Below are 17,607 nucleotides of genomic sequence, written 5' to 3' on the forward strand. Positions count from 1 at the left end.
AATACCTAATATTTGTAGTCTAGTCTAGTCCGTTGGAACCGAGGTATAGAGGTATTCAACTGTGATTTTTCTAACTGCTGGAAGGTGCTTGGAGATTTATTTATGGACATCGCACAGTATTGCTATATTGAACGGTTGAACCTAGAAGCGCAATCAGAACTTTATAGAGGGTAAGCTAATTCTATGTGCAAGGTTATAGAAAATGATTGTTGTGGTAGATTATAACCTCTGACTCTTGAATGCCAATACACTGCTGCATTGTATTTGTGTGGAAATCATCATTGTTGTGTCACAAATTTGCAGATATTTTTGTTTCATGCCTTATGCTGGTGTACGAAATACCTATATAGAAAAAATCGCAACTTTAGAGATCTGGAATGGTTCTGATGCCTTGAAAAGCTGGTGGCTCATTTGCTTCTGAATCCTGCGGATAAGAGCGTTTGCCCATTGTTTTATAGAAATAGAGATATCATGTTCCTCATCATACTGAGGTTAGGATAGGATTTACATATTTATCCCGGGGAAGAGGAAAGCCGATAAGACGGCTTATCCATATGGCGAACCACGGCCTCTCGTCCGGTTACCATTCCAAGTCGGGTATGGGATTAGTTTTTACTGTATTGTTTGTTTTCGGAAGCATGGACTTGGTGGTGGAGGAAGCCGTAACCGACTAGCGGTTACGTGAACCACCCAACGACGGCGAGGAGTCCAGCAATCCTCGCGCACATAACCATCCCTGCATGGGATTCGAACCTGCGAACCCACGCAGAGTAATTAGAGGTGCGGTGGCGAGCGTATTCCTAACGCTTAGCCCGTTGAGCCACACCGCCGCGCCAAATGTTGTCCAGAACAAATGACAATAATTTTAAGCAAAGCTCTGTAATGAAATATTTTTCATGCAACAAATTTATCACTTGCTGAAATTCAAACACAACCTGTTTTTAATCCCATTTATGTGCACTTAATTCCTATCTTCAACTTGTCCTTAAGACTGATTTACATTTTACTAGCATATTATGATTAAGGTGTCTGTAAGATTCGACAAATATTTGGAATTATTATTAATAAATGAAACAAATATATATCAATTTTATATAATTTAAACCGGTTTTATTTTGATAAAATTTTACAATTCAAAAACGACATTGAAATGAATAAAGTTCAAAATTGAATGTTAGGCCCCCTAGGTATCTTGCTTTAATGTTAAATCCGGCCCTGGATATAAGTATAAGTTTATTTCGACTCCATAATCAGCATAACAATACATTTGACAGATAAAAACAAATAAATAAAAACTGATTATGAAATCAGGGGAGCGAACGAAACCTTAGATAAGGTTTATAACGTACAAAATATAAGATGGTAGGTTTTGCCAAGAGGAAGTGGTACGTGTTTATCCATCTAAATTACCGTATTTTCTCGACTATACGCCTATCACGCAGATAAGCCGACTCCCTAATAATAGCTTCAAAATAGTGAATTTATAAAAATTCGCATATACGCCGTTTCCAGAAATATTAACACGGCGCACGCATCTATTACAGTCAATGATGTTCAATTCAAATTTAATATTCAAATATCGCGATCCGCTACCTTCTTGTATAGCCTATGGCACACACATTCTAGCGCCGCTGTCCACATTTTGATTAAAACAATTTTCGATTATTATATTTTCTGTTTTATCGTAATGGGAGACAGCACTTTGCGGCACAACTAAATTACTGCCAACATGAAAGGAATTAAATCAGCGCTGACTTGAAGTACCAAACGTATAACATGAGGACATTTTTGATTGAAAATATTTTACAATCATTATTTTGTATTAAGGTAGTCGAGATATCCTGAGCGGACATGGCAATAAATTTGGTTATTTTTCGCAAGTCTTCTCAAACATGATTTGTGTGAGCGTCATTATATGAGCTGATATATTTTATAATGTATGCCAAAGTGTCTGCCGATTATTTAATTGACTTTGTATACCAGCTGTTATTTGTCTTAATCCTAAAAACAAAAACGTGGCCGGTGCAATGAAGCTCTCCCTGCCCGATAACGGCACTTCGGAAAGCAAACGGCTACCACAAAATAAAGTGATTGATTTATGACCCTTCCGTTTCAGGAAAAAACGGAAAACACAGCCTAACCAATGGAGGTACAGCGCAGTATTTATCACACCATATTCATATGTTATTTCAACCTTTCAGTTACCGTAAATGGTTGTTCAAAATGATTGAAATTACAGTTTTATTGTTAAGAATTAATGCTGGAGTATTATTCTGAGATTTTTTGGTGCTATCTGAGTTATGCGAGAAAAAGACGGTCCCTTAGTTGGCCAATTTTTTTTTCTAGTTTTAAACTCGGCGTATTTGCGAATAAATACAGTAATACAGCTTAATGATACAGTGAATTCAGTGTTTTCAAGTATTGCTGTGTGAATTCCATTTTTGTAGTTTCTAATGAGGCAGCATTAGGCACATTTCTTAAAACTAATGTGTCTCAATTATTTATATCCATTTTTCCCAATTACACAGGATGTGTCCATACTTTGCCGCTGAATTTTTGAAGTCTTAAGTTTTTGTATTTTTGTCCGTTTTTTTTTTATTTTGACTCGTTTTAAACTTTGTGTCATAGACTCCTAATGACCTTATCAGATATCCATGTCACCTTATCCTGGTGCAACCGTGCCATCCCATTTTGGTCATGTGAATTTGATGATCAGTATTTTATTCAATTTCAGAGTGCAGGAATGTATTGTGATTGTTGAACTACTGAACTAAGTGTTTCACCAGAGCCTTTAAAGAAAAATGTCGAAAGAAAAGGGTCAAAGCACAACTGATGTGAGGGAGAGCATCACAATTATTTGTAGAATGTTGAAATATTCAGACATTTATCACAACTTATCACCTGATAGCATTCGACAAGCAAAGTTTGATAAGCCTGAAGTGGTGAGGAACAAATGACCTGTACTAATAGTGATATTTTCTAGAAACTATATATTCAACAGATAAATAATGAGGATATATATAACCACATACCTAAATGATACTGATCGAAATCTAAATTGCAATTTAGAATTTTCTATATCCTTGTCTTGTAAGTGTTTCGATACGCAAAACGATACACAAAAAACAGAGATTTTTATATATTTCGAATAAAAACCTGGATCTGAACCTGAAGAATCTAATCATTAACTGAAATTCAATCAGGTTATATTTCATTTTTGAAGTATTTAACAGCATTCTGAAGGAGAACCACGAAAAAGTAAGGAGCTACTACAAATTGAAATGACTAGATAATTCTAGGCTATGTATTGCGTTGGTTTGAGCACTGTAATATCCAAGACTCGAACCGAAGAGTCAATCCCAATATACTTATGGCTAACTATGAGGCCTTGCTAAGAGCAGTATTTTTTCATTCTATATTCAGGTAAACACTCTTGTTGAAGTTCTATTTGCCATCATTGAATATGATGACAAGTCAAATCAATCATCAGTCGGTGAGAATTTGCAAACAAAGATTATTGTCAACAAATTAAAACATTTATGGTAAGAGATTCATCCTGATGAGATCCTATGTGGGGTTTCTAATTATTTTATATGTTAATATGAAGTTTTATACATCTTGTTTATTTACGACTAAAAATAAAATATTGATAAGAATAAGATATTGATAATGCTTTAAAGGTATCGTCGAACTGTTCTTTTTCGTTGAAATAAATATCTCCACTATAGAATTTTATTCACAGGTATCCACGATTATCAATTCTCATTGATGAAAAAGGAAAATTCCATTCAAGTCGTGAAATATTACTCGCTATATCTTGGTATTTTCATTGTGCAAGAACATTTGATTTCATCAGAAATAAAGCTTCTGAGCCAGTAGATATTCTAAACATTTTATCAACTTTAACAAAGAAATCGAAATTTCCAAAGACTTGTGACAGAAAATCTACAAGTAATATGGACCAACTTTCTATAGAAGACAAAATGAACTATATTTCATGGCTGGTTTCCCAAATTAGGTCATTCAGTAATCAAATCATCTCAATCGAGTCTGGGAATCAGTGTAAAAAATTTCAGGTTTGAATTTGTATTACTATTATTTTTATTCTCAGTTTAATTCGGAATTTCTGCCTTTTTAAGAGGTTCTTTTGAGATCTTTGAATTAGAGAATTTAATTTTACTAAAATCTATTATTCCGCCTACCGTACTTTGTATAAGAATATCCCTCCATTGAACCTTGTAATTTTAGATAGCTGTTTTATATAACTCTCATTTTTTGAATTTGTATTCTTAAAATTTAACTTTTTATCAACTGTGGGATAACAAAATTTTTATACAAAACAATCAGTTCACTGGGAAGTTTCAACTCCTGGCTTCAGAAAGTCATAAATGTTAATATATGGAACAAGAGTAAATAAACATTTCAATGGTCAGGCGTAAAATATGGTATTACTTCCTCATATATTTTTCTTCACAGATAACATCACATACAATAAGTAGTTTCCAACAAGATCCGCTTTTAATACTTGTGCTACGTTATCCAGCATTACAAACTGAGGTAAATGTATTTTTATTTCATTCGGCGTTTGTAGTTTTTTCACGACAAGAAGGTCTTTTACCACAGTTAGTAAAGATGTATTATTCTGATGCATATATAAGCTCTTCATACTATTGTTATCAGATTTCCATGACTTGGGCTTACCCACAAAGTAAGAAATTGGTTGGCTTTCAAAATTTTGGTTGCCATCATTCAAGAACATCAACTTTTTATACTTCACCCTTATTTTTGCTCCATGCTCAATTAGCTAAAAATGGTCCTTATCATATTATGACTTGCAATTTTTTTTGAATTTATATTCATCAGTTTGAGAGGCGATTGGAAAGAAAAGTATTACTATTGCAATCTTGTATAAAATGGAAAAGTCTTCAAAACGTTTTCTGGGTTTGGATGGTAAGTTCAGACAAATTCGAATATCAAATAATATTTCTTTCAAATATATAATATTAAATAAAAAATATAAGACAAGGTTAAAAGGGATTCCCCGGGAACACAACAAACCTTAATCTAAGTATGTTGAACCACAATCTTTCGATCAGAAACAGAATATTTTTATACATCGCATATTTGCGCCTTACGCTCTGAACATAGCCCTGACTGAACAAGCTCTAACATTTAATGTAATGGGAGGAGCTACTACGGCATTGCTGACCCAATTTATTACACAGCGGGCATGGGATTTAACCTGACATGTGTAGCCTGCGACACCTACACAATTATTTGTTGTTTTTGAACGACTCGCCCTTGGCCTAACAGTGTGTAGTAACCAATTTAACATTCCATAAGCTGTATGGTGGAGGGGGCTGATCAGCAGCTCATATATAGATAAAGCTATATATCAGTGGTTCCCAACCTTTTCATAACTCGTGGCCCCTTTCCAGAGGTTCCTAGCACTCATGGCCCCTCTGAATGTTGTAGTAGTTTTATTCAAATTAAATATTTTTATATAGCGTCTGATTTCAATTCAGCTTTTGCCTTTATGAACTGTAAATATGTTTAATTCAAAACAAGGATAGTGTTCTGAGCAATGCTCCATGTCAAGAATCGAAAAGCAATTCTACTTTTGATGTACAGTCAACATGTCAGTCACCCTTACTTCCCGTGTTCAAAGACAAGATGAAATGTCTACAGACTGAAGTAGAGAAAAACGTTAAAAACACGAGTGAGGTAGTCTTTCATTGTTGTGTTAGTTTCAGCCTTTTGTTATATAGTCTTCCTTGTTGGGTAAAGCAAAGATTGAATGTAAAAAGATGTAATGAATATCTGTATTCCATAAGCATCAAATTGGTGCCATGCCGCTCACTTATGCATATCCATTCAAATTTCCAGTGGGCTTTGTCAAATTGCAGGTGATAAATCAAGTGGGCTAAAATATGAAGCCACTAGAAAGTTTGAATCTGAAGTGCTATTACAGCCAGCTTTTGAGTGGATGCAGAAGTCGTATTATAAAGTTTTAATATATTGATGTTTTATTAAGGTATGTTCACAAATGTACAGATCTTTCGATCGCGTCACCTTCTCAAAAACCGTTGGTACTGGGTTAAAAATGAACCGAGTGGAGTTTTAACTTGGTTGTTTTACTTGAGAATATGGGATACCACGCTATTGCTAAGTATTAAAATGTTCGAACCATTTTTATATGTATTTAGTTGGAAATTCAGAACAATGCCACAAAAAAATTTTCGAATAAAAAAAAGAATCTATGTTTAACACTCTATCATCTTGTTATTTACAGAAACTCGATCTTTTGTCTTCATTACAACCAGAACAAAGAGCAGAAATAGATAAAGAAATCAATTTGTTGAATACATTGATAAGAGATGCAGGTCGTCATCCAAAGTTGAGACGAGTGAAAGGTAGAATAATATTCTGAATTGTGGAGATCTTATTTATACTACGCTGTTGCAACGACTTGATCGGCTCATTATTGTTGAAGACCTGAAATATTGTTGATACCCTGTCACATTTTTTCCTTCACCCTAAAGTAAAATGGTTGTGTTTGGTCAATCTTATTTCTCTCCGGTCATGATCATATTGTAGTTGATGAAATCTAAACTGTTTCCATTTTTAAATTCAACTCATATCTATGCTCTCGAAAACCATTTAAGAATGAAACTCTTCCAAAATGGAATTTTATACAATTTCTTTCCAGGTAACAGCGTTAGTTCAGTTGACCATCATGGACATGGTGTGGAGAAGATCATTCCGTTGTCTGAAAGTGATAGACTTGAGAATTGTATCAATAAAATGGAGGAAGCGATAGATAACTTGAGACTGACATGCAAAGAGAAGATATTACAAATTAATGGAAATTTCCCAGAAGTTGTTCTCATTTCACCTGAAGTTCCCAGTCATAAAAAAGCAGTATCTGAATTTAGATCATGTTCAAGTTGACATAAGCCAGAGATTTATTAAACTTTCTGTATAAGCTAGTTGTTAGCCATCCTTCTTCAACAATCGAAATAAATTTCTGGTTGTTGCACAGCCAATGTAATAACGTGTATAGTGTATACATTTCATAACTGTTTAGTCCCACGAGTTTGCTTGGACAATTTTTGCACAAAATGGGCCATTTTATACGCCAAGTGTGGCCAATACGTCGATCGCTACGTCTCGAGTATTCGATCGCGTCTGATGTTGAATGAATTTATTAACATACCTTTAAAAATTAGAGCTCATGTTGTGTGTTTTAATAACAGGAATAATGCAGTACCGTGCATGGAAAAAATGCGACATACACATGTAGTATTTGAGCATTGATGACTTAACAAAGGTAAGGTATCAATGATTTGAGTCTGCGCAAGACCGATAGAGCATATCATTATTACGTAACAAATGCAAGTTTCGCCGCTGCCTAGGTTTAAAATTAAACTTAACGAATATCGTGTGCTTTGACAAACTGCAGTGTGAGAAAGTAATTGTCACATTCCAAAAGTAGTGTGACAAATTTTATTCGCAGCGGTAGCAGTGGAATCGGAATGTCCATTTTTCTTATTCCAAGCGAGCGAGGAATTGGACTCTGAGGAAATTGTAATTTGAATGCTGAAGTTTGAGCAGTCGTGTGAAATCTATGGTTTAGGAGTAGTGATTTTTCGCTGTTTAAATAATATATACATGTTTTTTTTAGAAATTTTCAACAGTAACGACCAAAAGAAATAGTCCTGTCTTTGATCTGAAATGTATGATTTGAATAAATCTTAAATAAATACTGAAACATTCACTCCGGATACAATTACATACCGTAATCAAATTAACGAATTAAATAGATCACAGAACATAAAAAATACAGATTTTCGTGGCGTATTTATTAAGAATGCGCCCAAAGAACCGATTTTAGCGGCGGCAGTTATCTGCATGTTCAGCAATCGTTCATTTTGTGTATGAACTTATTGCTGATCGCGAGCTATATTGATTTCAGTCGATAGCATTACGTTGGCCACCCCTGCTGTTTTACACGTTTATTATGCAAAGACGGTTGACTGTAAATAGAATGAAAATACATGACCAGAAGGTTAATGGAAAATAACCGAGGGCAAACGTATACGATTACTTCATGGGAATATTAAAAAAAAATAGTAACTGAAACCTTTCCGAGCATGCTCCCGCCGAACCCCATCGTACTGAACGGTTGGAATTCGGTGGTAAAAGTAGATGTGTTTTGTTGTATTAGTTTTTTTGTGAGTGAAACGGCGGGAACGAATAAAATGATATTTCTCAAAAACGTTAGTAGTTCAGGTCATTTGTTTCTCAAACTGCATTGGAATGCGGATAAAAGCTTCTGCCAAGTGTTTTATTTTACAGAAATAGGTATATCTATTTATATACGATATGACTCGGCGTTATATCGAGGTTGTCCTGAACGGATGATGATAATTTTAAGCAAAACTCTGCAATGAAGTATTCTTTGTTGCAAATTTATCACCAAGTGAAATTCAAATACGCTCTGATTTAGCATTCATTTATTTACATCTTCGATTCATCTGTAAAACTGAGTTCATATATTTTATTAGTACCGTGGATTAAGGTTCACGCAAATATTCAGCTTAAAAATCCTTGGTTTGTCATGATAACCCAAGATATTTCAAAGCGATGGGCAAAAGCAGCTAAGAGCACTATCATAGATAAGTAGAAACACCAAAGCGCGCGACATCTAATTTATGGGTTGTTGAACGTTTCGGTTTGAATATCTCCGATGAACTATAGTTATTTTTTCATAATTAGTGGACGAGGTAATAGAAAAGTCCCAAAATATAAAACTGTTTCAGAGGCCCGTCGAACCCCTGGGGTTCGAGCGAATCCAGGTTTAGAGAGAGAGAGAATTTTTTATTGTTTCGTCAAACCAGAAAACACATACAATATATATATGATAGCAAAATGAGAAAAATTAGGTTTCGGTAGATGACAGGGTGGTAACGATACGACCATTAACAGTCATCTGAGTCGGTTACCACCCAAAGCAAGCACATGAATAAATAAATTAATACCACAGGTTCTGTAATATTACACTCTCAGTATATACATATGGAAAAAAAACTATATACACTATGTAAAAAAAAATGATATCTAATTAGAGATGAGAAAAATTTCTAATCGGGATTAGGAAGTTATTTAAATAAATTTTAAATAGAGAGAAGCAAAAAATAAGAATTCCATACCAAATTTATTATATTAATTTACACTTTCAATCTCTTCTGAATCTTCTTTTGTGCTTACACATGATAAAATATGAGGGATAAGCAGAGGCGTAGCGTAGGGGGGGGAGGGGGGGGGGGGGCAGTGGGGTACATATGCCCCCGGGCGCCAAAATGGGGCTTGCAAAAATTTCACAACAAGGGTAAAAAAACGGTCACAAGCAAGATTGCACCGGCGTCAGACGTCTAGTCTTACTTAGTACATGGCCAACCGCACACTTGGCCAGACCACTCACCGTGTTTCCCCGAAAATAAGACCTAGCCTGAATTTTAAGAATTCTCTTAATATACGCCCTCCCCTGAAAATAAGACCTAGTCAATAGCGCGAATTTTTTTAGCTATTCGATAGCGTGAAATCTCTCTCCTATACGTTTTAAATGAATAATAATATATGTTTTGCAGATATTTTGAATAAAAACGTGTTATCTATAAGTAAATAGATATCGGTTTTCTGATTATGTATATTTGAAATCTTGTAATTCTTTAATTTGTGATTTTGTTTTCGATAAATGAAAATATAAGACATCCCCCGAAAATAAGCCCTAGTGTTATTTTTCGGAAGAAATTTGAAGTAAGACCCGGTCTTATTTTCGGGGAAACACGGTACATATTAGAATGCAAACCAAGTACACATTCAACTCAAACAGCTCCTTGAAATGCGACACCGGTGACCGGCCATCACTGACATTGTAGGATCGGCTAATAATTATTATAATAGTCGGTTCCAGATGATTCCAGAGTAATCAAAGTACTTGGACGTAACAGACACATGCGTGACATCACAATGAAGACTTTCGTAACTGACACGTATGTGACATCACAATGAACAGTGTGGCAAGCAAACTACACGTAAAATAAAGAACGGACAGCTAGAAGTTAGAAAATATGAGTCGGAGGGTTGCCAGTGCGCGAGAATGATATTTTACTGCGCGAATGGTCTGGTGGCAGTGCGCAATGGCGCAGTTGTTCACATTAGAGGGAACCTGGGCGTTATATTTATAACAATAACTTGCAACGGCGTCGCAACAACTCAATTTGATGCATCGGTTTCACCTCAACATTAGGCTACCACGTACCGGTACGATACTCAGTGGCCTAATTCAGAGCTTACCCGTAGTTTCATTACCACGGACCTGCAGAACTTAAATTTTGTTTCAGCAATTCAGTTTAGTGCACTCAGTCATATAGATCTAATAAGATATATTTTATATTTGAATTTTTTGAAGCTATGTCAGGAAGAAAAAGAAGTGGAGCTCAAAACCGCAAAAGAAAAAGGGAAGCCGAAATAGCATTCAAAAAATCGAGTGTATTACTTGCTGCTTTTTTAAAGAAAGGCAAGAAAGAAGATGAAGCTGCAAACATCAGTTCTTTAGAATCAGAAGATGGCGGCTATCAACCATCTGTTTTAGAGCATGATGTCGGCGCTAATGTTGAAAACATTGCGGTCTCGGAGGAAAACATTATTCAAACAGATATTTCTGTATGTGCAGAAAGAAACTCCGATAACACTGAAGACCGTGAGACCCAACATAGTGACGAACCTGTTGAAAGTAACGAGGAAGATAACATTTCTGGCAGAGAAGCTGCAAATAATAAAACTCATTACGATGTCCAATCGGATGCGGTTCCTGATGTACTAAAGTTTCACGATGTTGGTTACCTAGATTTTGACGAAGTGACAAAATTACCAAAAGTACCACAATCTCTTCGCGATGAACTGATTACTCTCGGGCCCATACTTTTTCAGCACACAGACAATCTACCATCATTACATGGAGAACGTTCGATTACGTCGGCATGGTTTAAACGTCGATTAGCGAATGGAGAAGAAGTAAATCGTTCATGGTTGTTGTATTCACCAATCAATAAAGCCGCTTACTGTTTCTGTTGTCTACTATTTACATCATCGCCTTCAAACTCGCGAGCTTCGTTTGAGTTAAAAAACGGTTTCAACAAGTGGAGAAAGCCAGAAAAACTAAAATGTCACGAAAACAATCTCAGCCATCGCAGGGCTTTTACTACATGGAAGGAAGCCGAAAGACGGTTAATTGACGGTACAGAAATTGCCGCAATTGCTCAAGCGCAGATTCATTCGGAAAAACAACGTTGGCGAGATATATTGCAAAGAATACTCACCTGTATTAACTTTTTGGTTTCACAAAATTTGGCACTACGTGGTCACGAGGAAAACTTGAATCCCAGAACTGATAAAAATGTTGGAAACTTTCTCGCGCTGATCAAACTCATTGCTCAATTTGATCCGGTACTGGCAAAACACGTCCAACATGCTGAACAGAATCCGGGATCAGTTTCCTATTTGTCACCCGAAATTCAGAATGAATTTATCCACATACTTGCATCAACTGTAAAGAGCCAATTGCTGCAGGATATAAGGAAAAGCAAATACTACGGCATCTTACTTGACTCAACTCCTGATTTAGGACATCGGGAACAGCTGTCTCAGATTATAAGATTTGTGGATGTTAATTTTCAAACTAAACAAGTAACTATCAAAGAATCTTTTTTGGGGTATATCGAGATACATTCAAAAGATGCAGCAAGCCTAGAAAAAGTCATCGTCGAGAGACTAAAGTCTGACGCCATATCTTTAGCCGACTGTCGAGCACAATGTTATGACAATGCTGCTGTTATGGCAGGGCATATTTCTGGCCTTCAACAACGAATATGTGAAAGAAATAACAAAGCGCTGTTTGTCAACTGTGACAACCACAGCTTAAATTTAGCAGGAGTACACTCATCTAAGCAAGATCCAGTTGTCGTAACATTTTTTGGGACACTTGAAAATATATATTTGTTTTTCTCTCATTCAACGGTTTGTTGGGAAGAGTTAAAACGAGTTCTTCCTATTACAGTAAAACGAGAGTCTGCAACACGCTGGAGTGCACGATTAGAAGCTGTTAGAGCTATTTTTGAAGGGCTGAATGAACTGGTACAACTCCTAGAAAAATTATCAGAAGACTCAACTATGACACCTGAAACTAGAAGTGGTGCAGAGCAGTTACAAGCCTGCATATTGAAGTTTAACATCATAGTTTTATTACAATTCTGGAATACCGTGCTTGGAAAAATTGATCGTGTACAGAAGCGCTTACAGGATCCTACGATGAACTTCAAGGAAGCTGCAACTGATATTGAATCTTTGGAACAAGAATTTGTTAAGCTGCGTGATGATTTGAGCCAAGCTGCTGTAGAAAATGCCAAAACAAAATGCACAGTCTGGGGGGTTCAGGTGAATAGACGAATTAGGCAACGTAAGAGAATGCCTGGAGAACTGGAGAGAGATGCAGGACTTTCACCAGAAGAAGAAATTGTGCGCGTTATGAAGAATGTATTTGATCGGCTTCAACAGGAGATGTCAACACGTTTTTCACGACTAAAAGACTTAAACACAAAATTTGGATTTCTGCTCGATGTTAAGACTCTTCTATCCGACACAGACGAGGATGCAATTCGGCGAGATTGCACAGATTTTGCAAATTTCTACGACACGGACATCAATGGCCACGAACTTTTCACCGAAATTGGAGATTGCAAAATGCTGCTCAGTAACAGAACTGAAAGTCGACCAGAAACTCCTTTGGCTCTTCTTGGTTTCATTGTGTCTTTTGGAGACGACGTTTTCCCCAATCTGCGAATTTCTTTACAAATTTTGTTAACAATACCAGTTTCAATTGCAAGCTGTGAACGGTCTTTCAGCAAATTGAAACTTATTTTGTCGTATTCGCGTGCAACAATGGGACAGGATCGTCTCAGTGATCTTGCTCTTCTAAGTGTCGAAAGAGAAACATTGGAAAAAACAGATTTTGATGACGTGATTAACCAGTTTGCGACAGTGAAATCAAGAAAAATAAATTTATTGTAGAGTGTAGACCAGTGATTCTCAAACTGGGTTTTGTCAACGACCTTTCCTGCGGCTCTGGTTGAGGCTTTAAAAATTAATTACTCGCTCGCTTTCGTGGATTTTCCACATATTTTCACACAGTTTTTGTCGCATTTCCGAATATTAAGTATAGATCAAATAACTCAATGATTATTTTAATTTTGTTTCAGTAATCGAAAATAGTCACGAAAAATCTGGCGATCATCTCAACCCGTTACTTACTGCACCTTGCATCCTCCACGATTACAACCCGCTCTGACTTGGCTATGATCTTACTTATCATCGCTTGTAATTTAATCTTACCTGTATCAAAGTGACGGAAACTGAGATAGAGATATTTATTAAAATGAACTTGAGTTTCTCGTGCTATTCTATGGTGTTCGTGTTATTTTAGTATTAGATAGATAAACCTCGAAAACCTACGATAGTGTGAATCCTGAATGTTGATTTAAAATAGAGATTAAATAAATTGACAATAAAGGCATTTCTAGGCCTTTGTGCCCAATAAAAGGTCAGGCGCTAATTAAAACTAATTCCTACAAGTTTTAACGTTTTTTTTAAACAAAACAACACCCCAATACGTACTTAGTAATGCTCAATTTTATTTACGGAATTTGCAAATTCAGCACTTCACTTAATGATTATATTACTGCCCAAATGCTTCAAAATTTTACAATTGTAATCATTTGCGATGATAATAGGCGCAACAATTATTAAACATATTTTATTATTCGATTCGTTATTCGAATATTTTGCCGTAATATGTTGTTACGATGATTTGGTATTTTATATACGTGCTCAAGTTTTGTTGCTATTTTTACTTGCGTTTCTTTGTGTGCGGCTCTTCACAACTTTGAAATTTGGCTCTGGGACTAAAGAATGATGATCTAATTACTCTTAATGATTTTCATTATGTTGTGACGAATGTGCATTGTGTAACTATGGATTATAATGTATTTAACCCTTTCATTTTAATAGTGTGTTCCATCTCACAAAACAGGGTAATTTTATTGTTGCAACAATGATTACTTGTACTACCTTTCTGGTATCAACCAATTTGATGACGTATCGTTCCGGCTTGCCGAGAGAGCTGCATTATATCTTGTTTTGATTCACTCCTGATTTACTTTGTTTAATGTAACTTCTAATTTTACTGCGTTAAGTGTTACTGTGTTAAGAGTTAAGTGTGCTTTAATTTTATCTGATTTATTACTGATTACTTGTGCTGCCTTTCTCGTATCGACCAATTTGATGACGTATCGTTCCGGCTTGCCGAGCGAGCTGCATTATATCTTGTTTTGATTCACTCCTGATTTACTGTGTTTAATGTAACTTCTAATTTTACTGCGTTAAGTGTTACTGTGTTAAGAGTTAAGTGTGCTTTAATTTTATCTGTATTCGGAATTTTGAATGGTGCATCATTCAATAATATACAACAACGATTGGCATCAACACTGTGTGCTTATTATCGTCTGAAGGAGTCCAGATTGGAGTCACATTCCATAACGCGTGTCAAAACAATAACGCGGGAATCGAACTTAAATATATAGGGTTTATAGTCTTTATCCCTAAGACTCATCTCAGTCATCAGTCTCCCTATAATGCCACGCCTTAATTATTACTGCCCAAATGCTTCAAAATTTAACAATTGTAATCATTTGCAATGATAATTGGCGCAACAATTATTAAACTAGTCAGTGTGCATTGCTACAACGATATTCACGATTGAGCATTTCGCACCTTAACCCAAAGACAACGACATTTCAAATTTTTCGCTTTTTTTCTGGTAGCGAGCGCCGTGGGGAAATCTCGCACAATTCACGATTGAGACGTACGAGTTCTGTGTACAAGCGGCGCAGATCACGTGATACCGGATATTCGAATAGTTAAATGCCATTCAATATTTTATTATTCGATTCGTTATTCGAATATTTTGCCGTAATATGTTGTTACGATGATTTGGTATTTTATATCATGCTCAAGTTTTTTTTCTATTTATACTTTCGTTTTTTGTGTGCGGCTATTCACAACTTTGAAGTTTGGCTCTGCGACTAAAGAAGTTTGAGAACTACTGGTGTAGACTATGTAAATCATCTTTGACAGTAACTTAGTGGGACGTTATGGACATATACTATATTTTGTATAGCTTTGCTTCTTCTTGAAATGAAATGTTTCATTAAAATTTGTATTGTTTTTACATATACAATAAAATGTAATAGAAAATATGATTAAACGTGGAGGTCGGGGCGCCAATTTTATAGTTTGCCCCGGGCGCAATATATCCGGGCTACGCCCCTGGGGATAAGATCACAGGGAAATTGAAGGTTCTATGAGTGACAATAATGTGTTGTGTGAAGAAAACCATAGATTGAGATATGAATTATAGGCATAACAGTAATACAATTTTATATTTTCAATTCATTAGGGTGAAGAAAAAAAGCAGGATGCATATGGAACTTCTGCGAGATTTACACATTACTACGCAGAACAGGTATTACGATGGGAAACAATCAGATTGGTATTGAACCACTGAACTAAATAAAGGAAGCAGATAGTACGAATTATATTCAAAAAACAACATGTACAGTTGAAGCAACGAGTACGAAGCTGGTAAAAAAGACCACGGCTACAATACCTTCACCACAATTCTGCCAAACGAGGTCAAATGCCACTCACCCACTAAACTCAGTAAAGCGGGCAAGGCGAAAATACACCATAAACCGCTTTAATAAGATTAAACAACGACAGAACAACGACAGAACACACGTGAAGTCAAGATGCAAAGCGTCTACATAGCATGTGAAAAATTTCCCTTTGAATTTGCGCAAAACAACTAGCATTTATGGATAAAAACTAGCATCAATATTGCCCATCAGCTTTTAAAATACAACTAAATTATTTGCACGAATGGCCTTGACCAAAAAAATGCGTATTACTTACACCAAAAGTTTGATTTGTTTCGATGATCCAACCCGTAAAGATATTGCACTAGTATGTGTAGAGTAGAATACAACACAACCCATGATTGCATGTTCTGTTTTTTTATTCATAGATATCCAACTCACCCAAATAGTTGGTATCTCTGAATACCTGCGCTCTAACCTATTTCGTTTCGCTCATTACTTATCGATTTTATCGGTAAGTATGTTGATAGGTATTTGTCTGTTAGATGCACGCGATATCTCACGAAAGCGAATCTGCTCCAGATTTTGCATGTGCATTCATCATATGTCGGACCAGAAGCCTATTGATTTTGGATGAATTATGTCGTATAACCAGCGAGTTATTGAATAATTAGTGATGGGACACAAGGTGTCACTATGGAGTAAGAGCGCTGTTTTGGGGGATCCCCTAACTTTCGATCGATTAGTCTTCGGTCTCTGACCGATATTCTCGTTTTTATGTTTTTGCAATACAACTTCAATGTGGCAAACTTCGTTTCACAGGTTCTCCTTCATAAAAGAAAATAGTAAAGACATGTAAATATTGTATACAGTAAACAAACATGAGAGTTATTACTTATCGATTTTAATCAGTAAGTATATTGATAGGTATTTGTCTGTCTGTCTGATGCACGCGATATCTCACGAAAGCGAGATTGAATCTGCCCCAGATTTTGCATGTGCATTCATCATATGTCGGATCAGAAGCCTATTGATTTTGGATGAATTATGTCGTATAATTAGCGAGTTATTAATTAATTAGTGATGGGACACAAGGTGTCACTATGGAGTAAGAGCGCTGTTTTGGGGGATCCCCTAACTTTCGATCGATTAGTCTTCGGTCTCTGACCGATATTCTCGTTTTTATGTTTTTGCAATACAACTTCAATGTGGCAAACTTCGTTTCACAGGTTCTCTTTCATAAAAGAAAATAGTAAAGACATGTAAATATTGTATACAGTAAACAAACATGAGAGTTATTACTTATCGATTTTAATCAGTAAGTATATTGATAGGTATTTGTCTGTCTGTCTGATGCACGCGATATCTCACGAAAGCGAGATTGAATCTGCCCCAGATTTTGCATGTGCATTCATCATATGTCGGATCAGAAGCCTATTGATTTTGGATGAATTATGTCGTATAATTAGCGAGTTATTAATTAATTAGTGATGGGACACAAGTTGTCACTATGGAGTAAGAGCGCTTTTTTGGGATCCCCTCACTTTCGATGATAAGTCTTCGGTCTCTGACCGATATTCTAGTTTTCATACTTATTTGAATTGGGTGGCAACTGCATTTGATGACCCCCAAAGGTCGTATCGTTGCCTCCCAGTCATGTACCGAAAAAATCTGCTTATTTGATAATTATTTATGTATGCATATGTTGTTTTCATGGTTTGATAAAATGAAATAAACAAACTCTTAACTGATAGATAAACGACTTCTATCGCCTACAGAGATCACTTGCATTTCTTAATAATATTAGTAAAAATGGAGGAGTCATTTGTGATTT

The 17,607-nt window shown here is 35.9% G+C and overlaps 2 protein-coding genes across 2 annotated transcripts; both read left to right on the top strand.

Moving 5' to 3' along the window:
• The first annotated feature begins 10 nt into the window (after positions 1-10).
• LOC120336403 (tubulin epsilon and delta complex protein 1-like) lies at positions 11-7,515 on the top strand. The gene is made up of 9 exons (XM_039404071.2): positions 11-170; positions 2,735-2,942; positions 3,424-3,542; positions 3,743-4,076; positions 4,477-4,557; positions 4,864-4,950; positions 5,569-5,724; positions 6,293-6,413; positions 6,710-7,515. The coding sequence occupies exons 2-9, from the start codon at positions 2,802-2,804 to the stop codon at positions 6,949-6,951; spliced, it is 1,281 nt and encodes a 426-aa protein (XP_039260005.2). The 5' UTR covers positions 11-170; positions 2,735-2,801; the 3' UTR covers positions 6,952-7,515.
• A 2,961-nt stretch (positions 7,516-10,476) lies between these two features.
• LOC144432127 (zinc finger MYM-type protein 1-like) lies at positions 10,477-15,674 on the top strand. The gene is made up of 2 exons (XM_078120219.1): positions 10,477-12,722; positions 15,575-15,674. Exons 1-2 carry the CDS (start codon positions 10,477-10,479, stop codon positions 15,672-15,674), a joined length of 2,346 nt encoding a protein of 781 aa, XP_077976345.1.
• The last annotated feature ends 1,933 nt before the right edge of the window (positions 15,675-17,607 follow it).

Source organism: Styela clava, chromosome 2 (genome assembly GCF_964204865.1).
Source record: "Styela clava chromosome 2, kaStyClav1.hap1.2, whole genome shotgun sequence".
In the NCBI taxonomy this organism is placed as follows: domain Eukaryota; kingdom Metazoa; phylum Chordata; class Ascidiacea; order Stolidobranchia; family Styelidae; genus Styela; species Styela clava.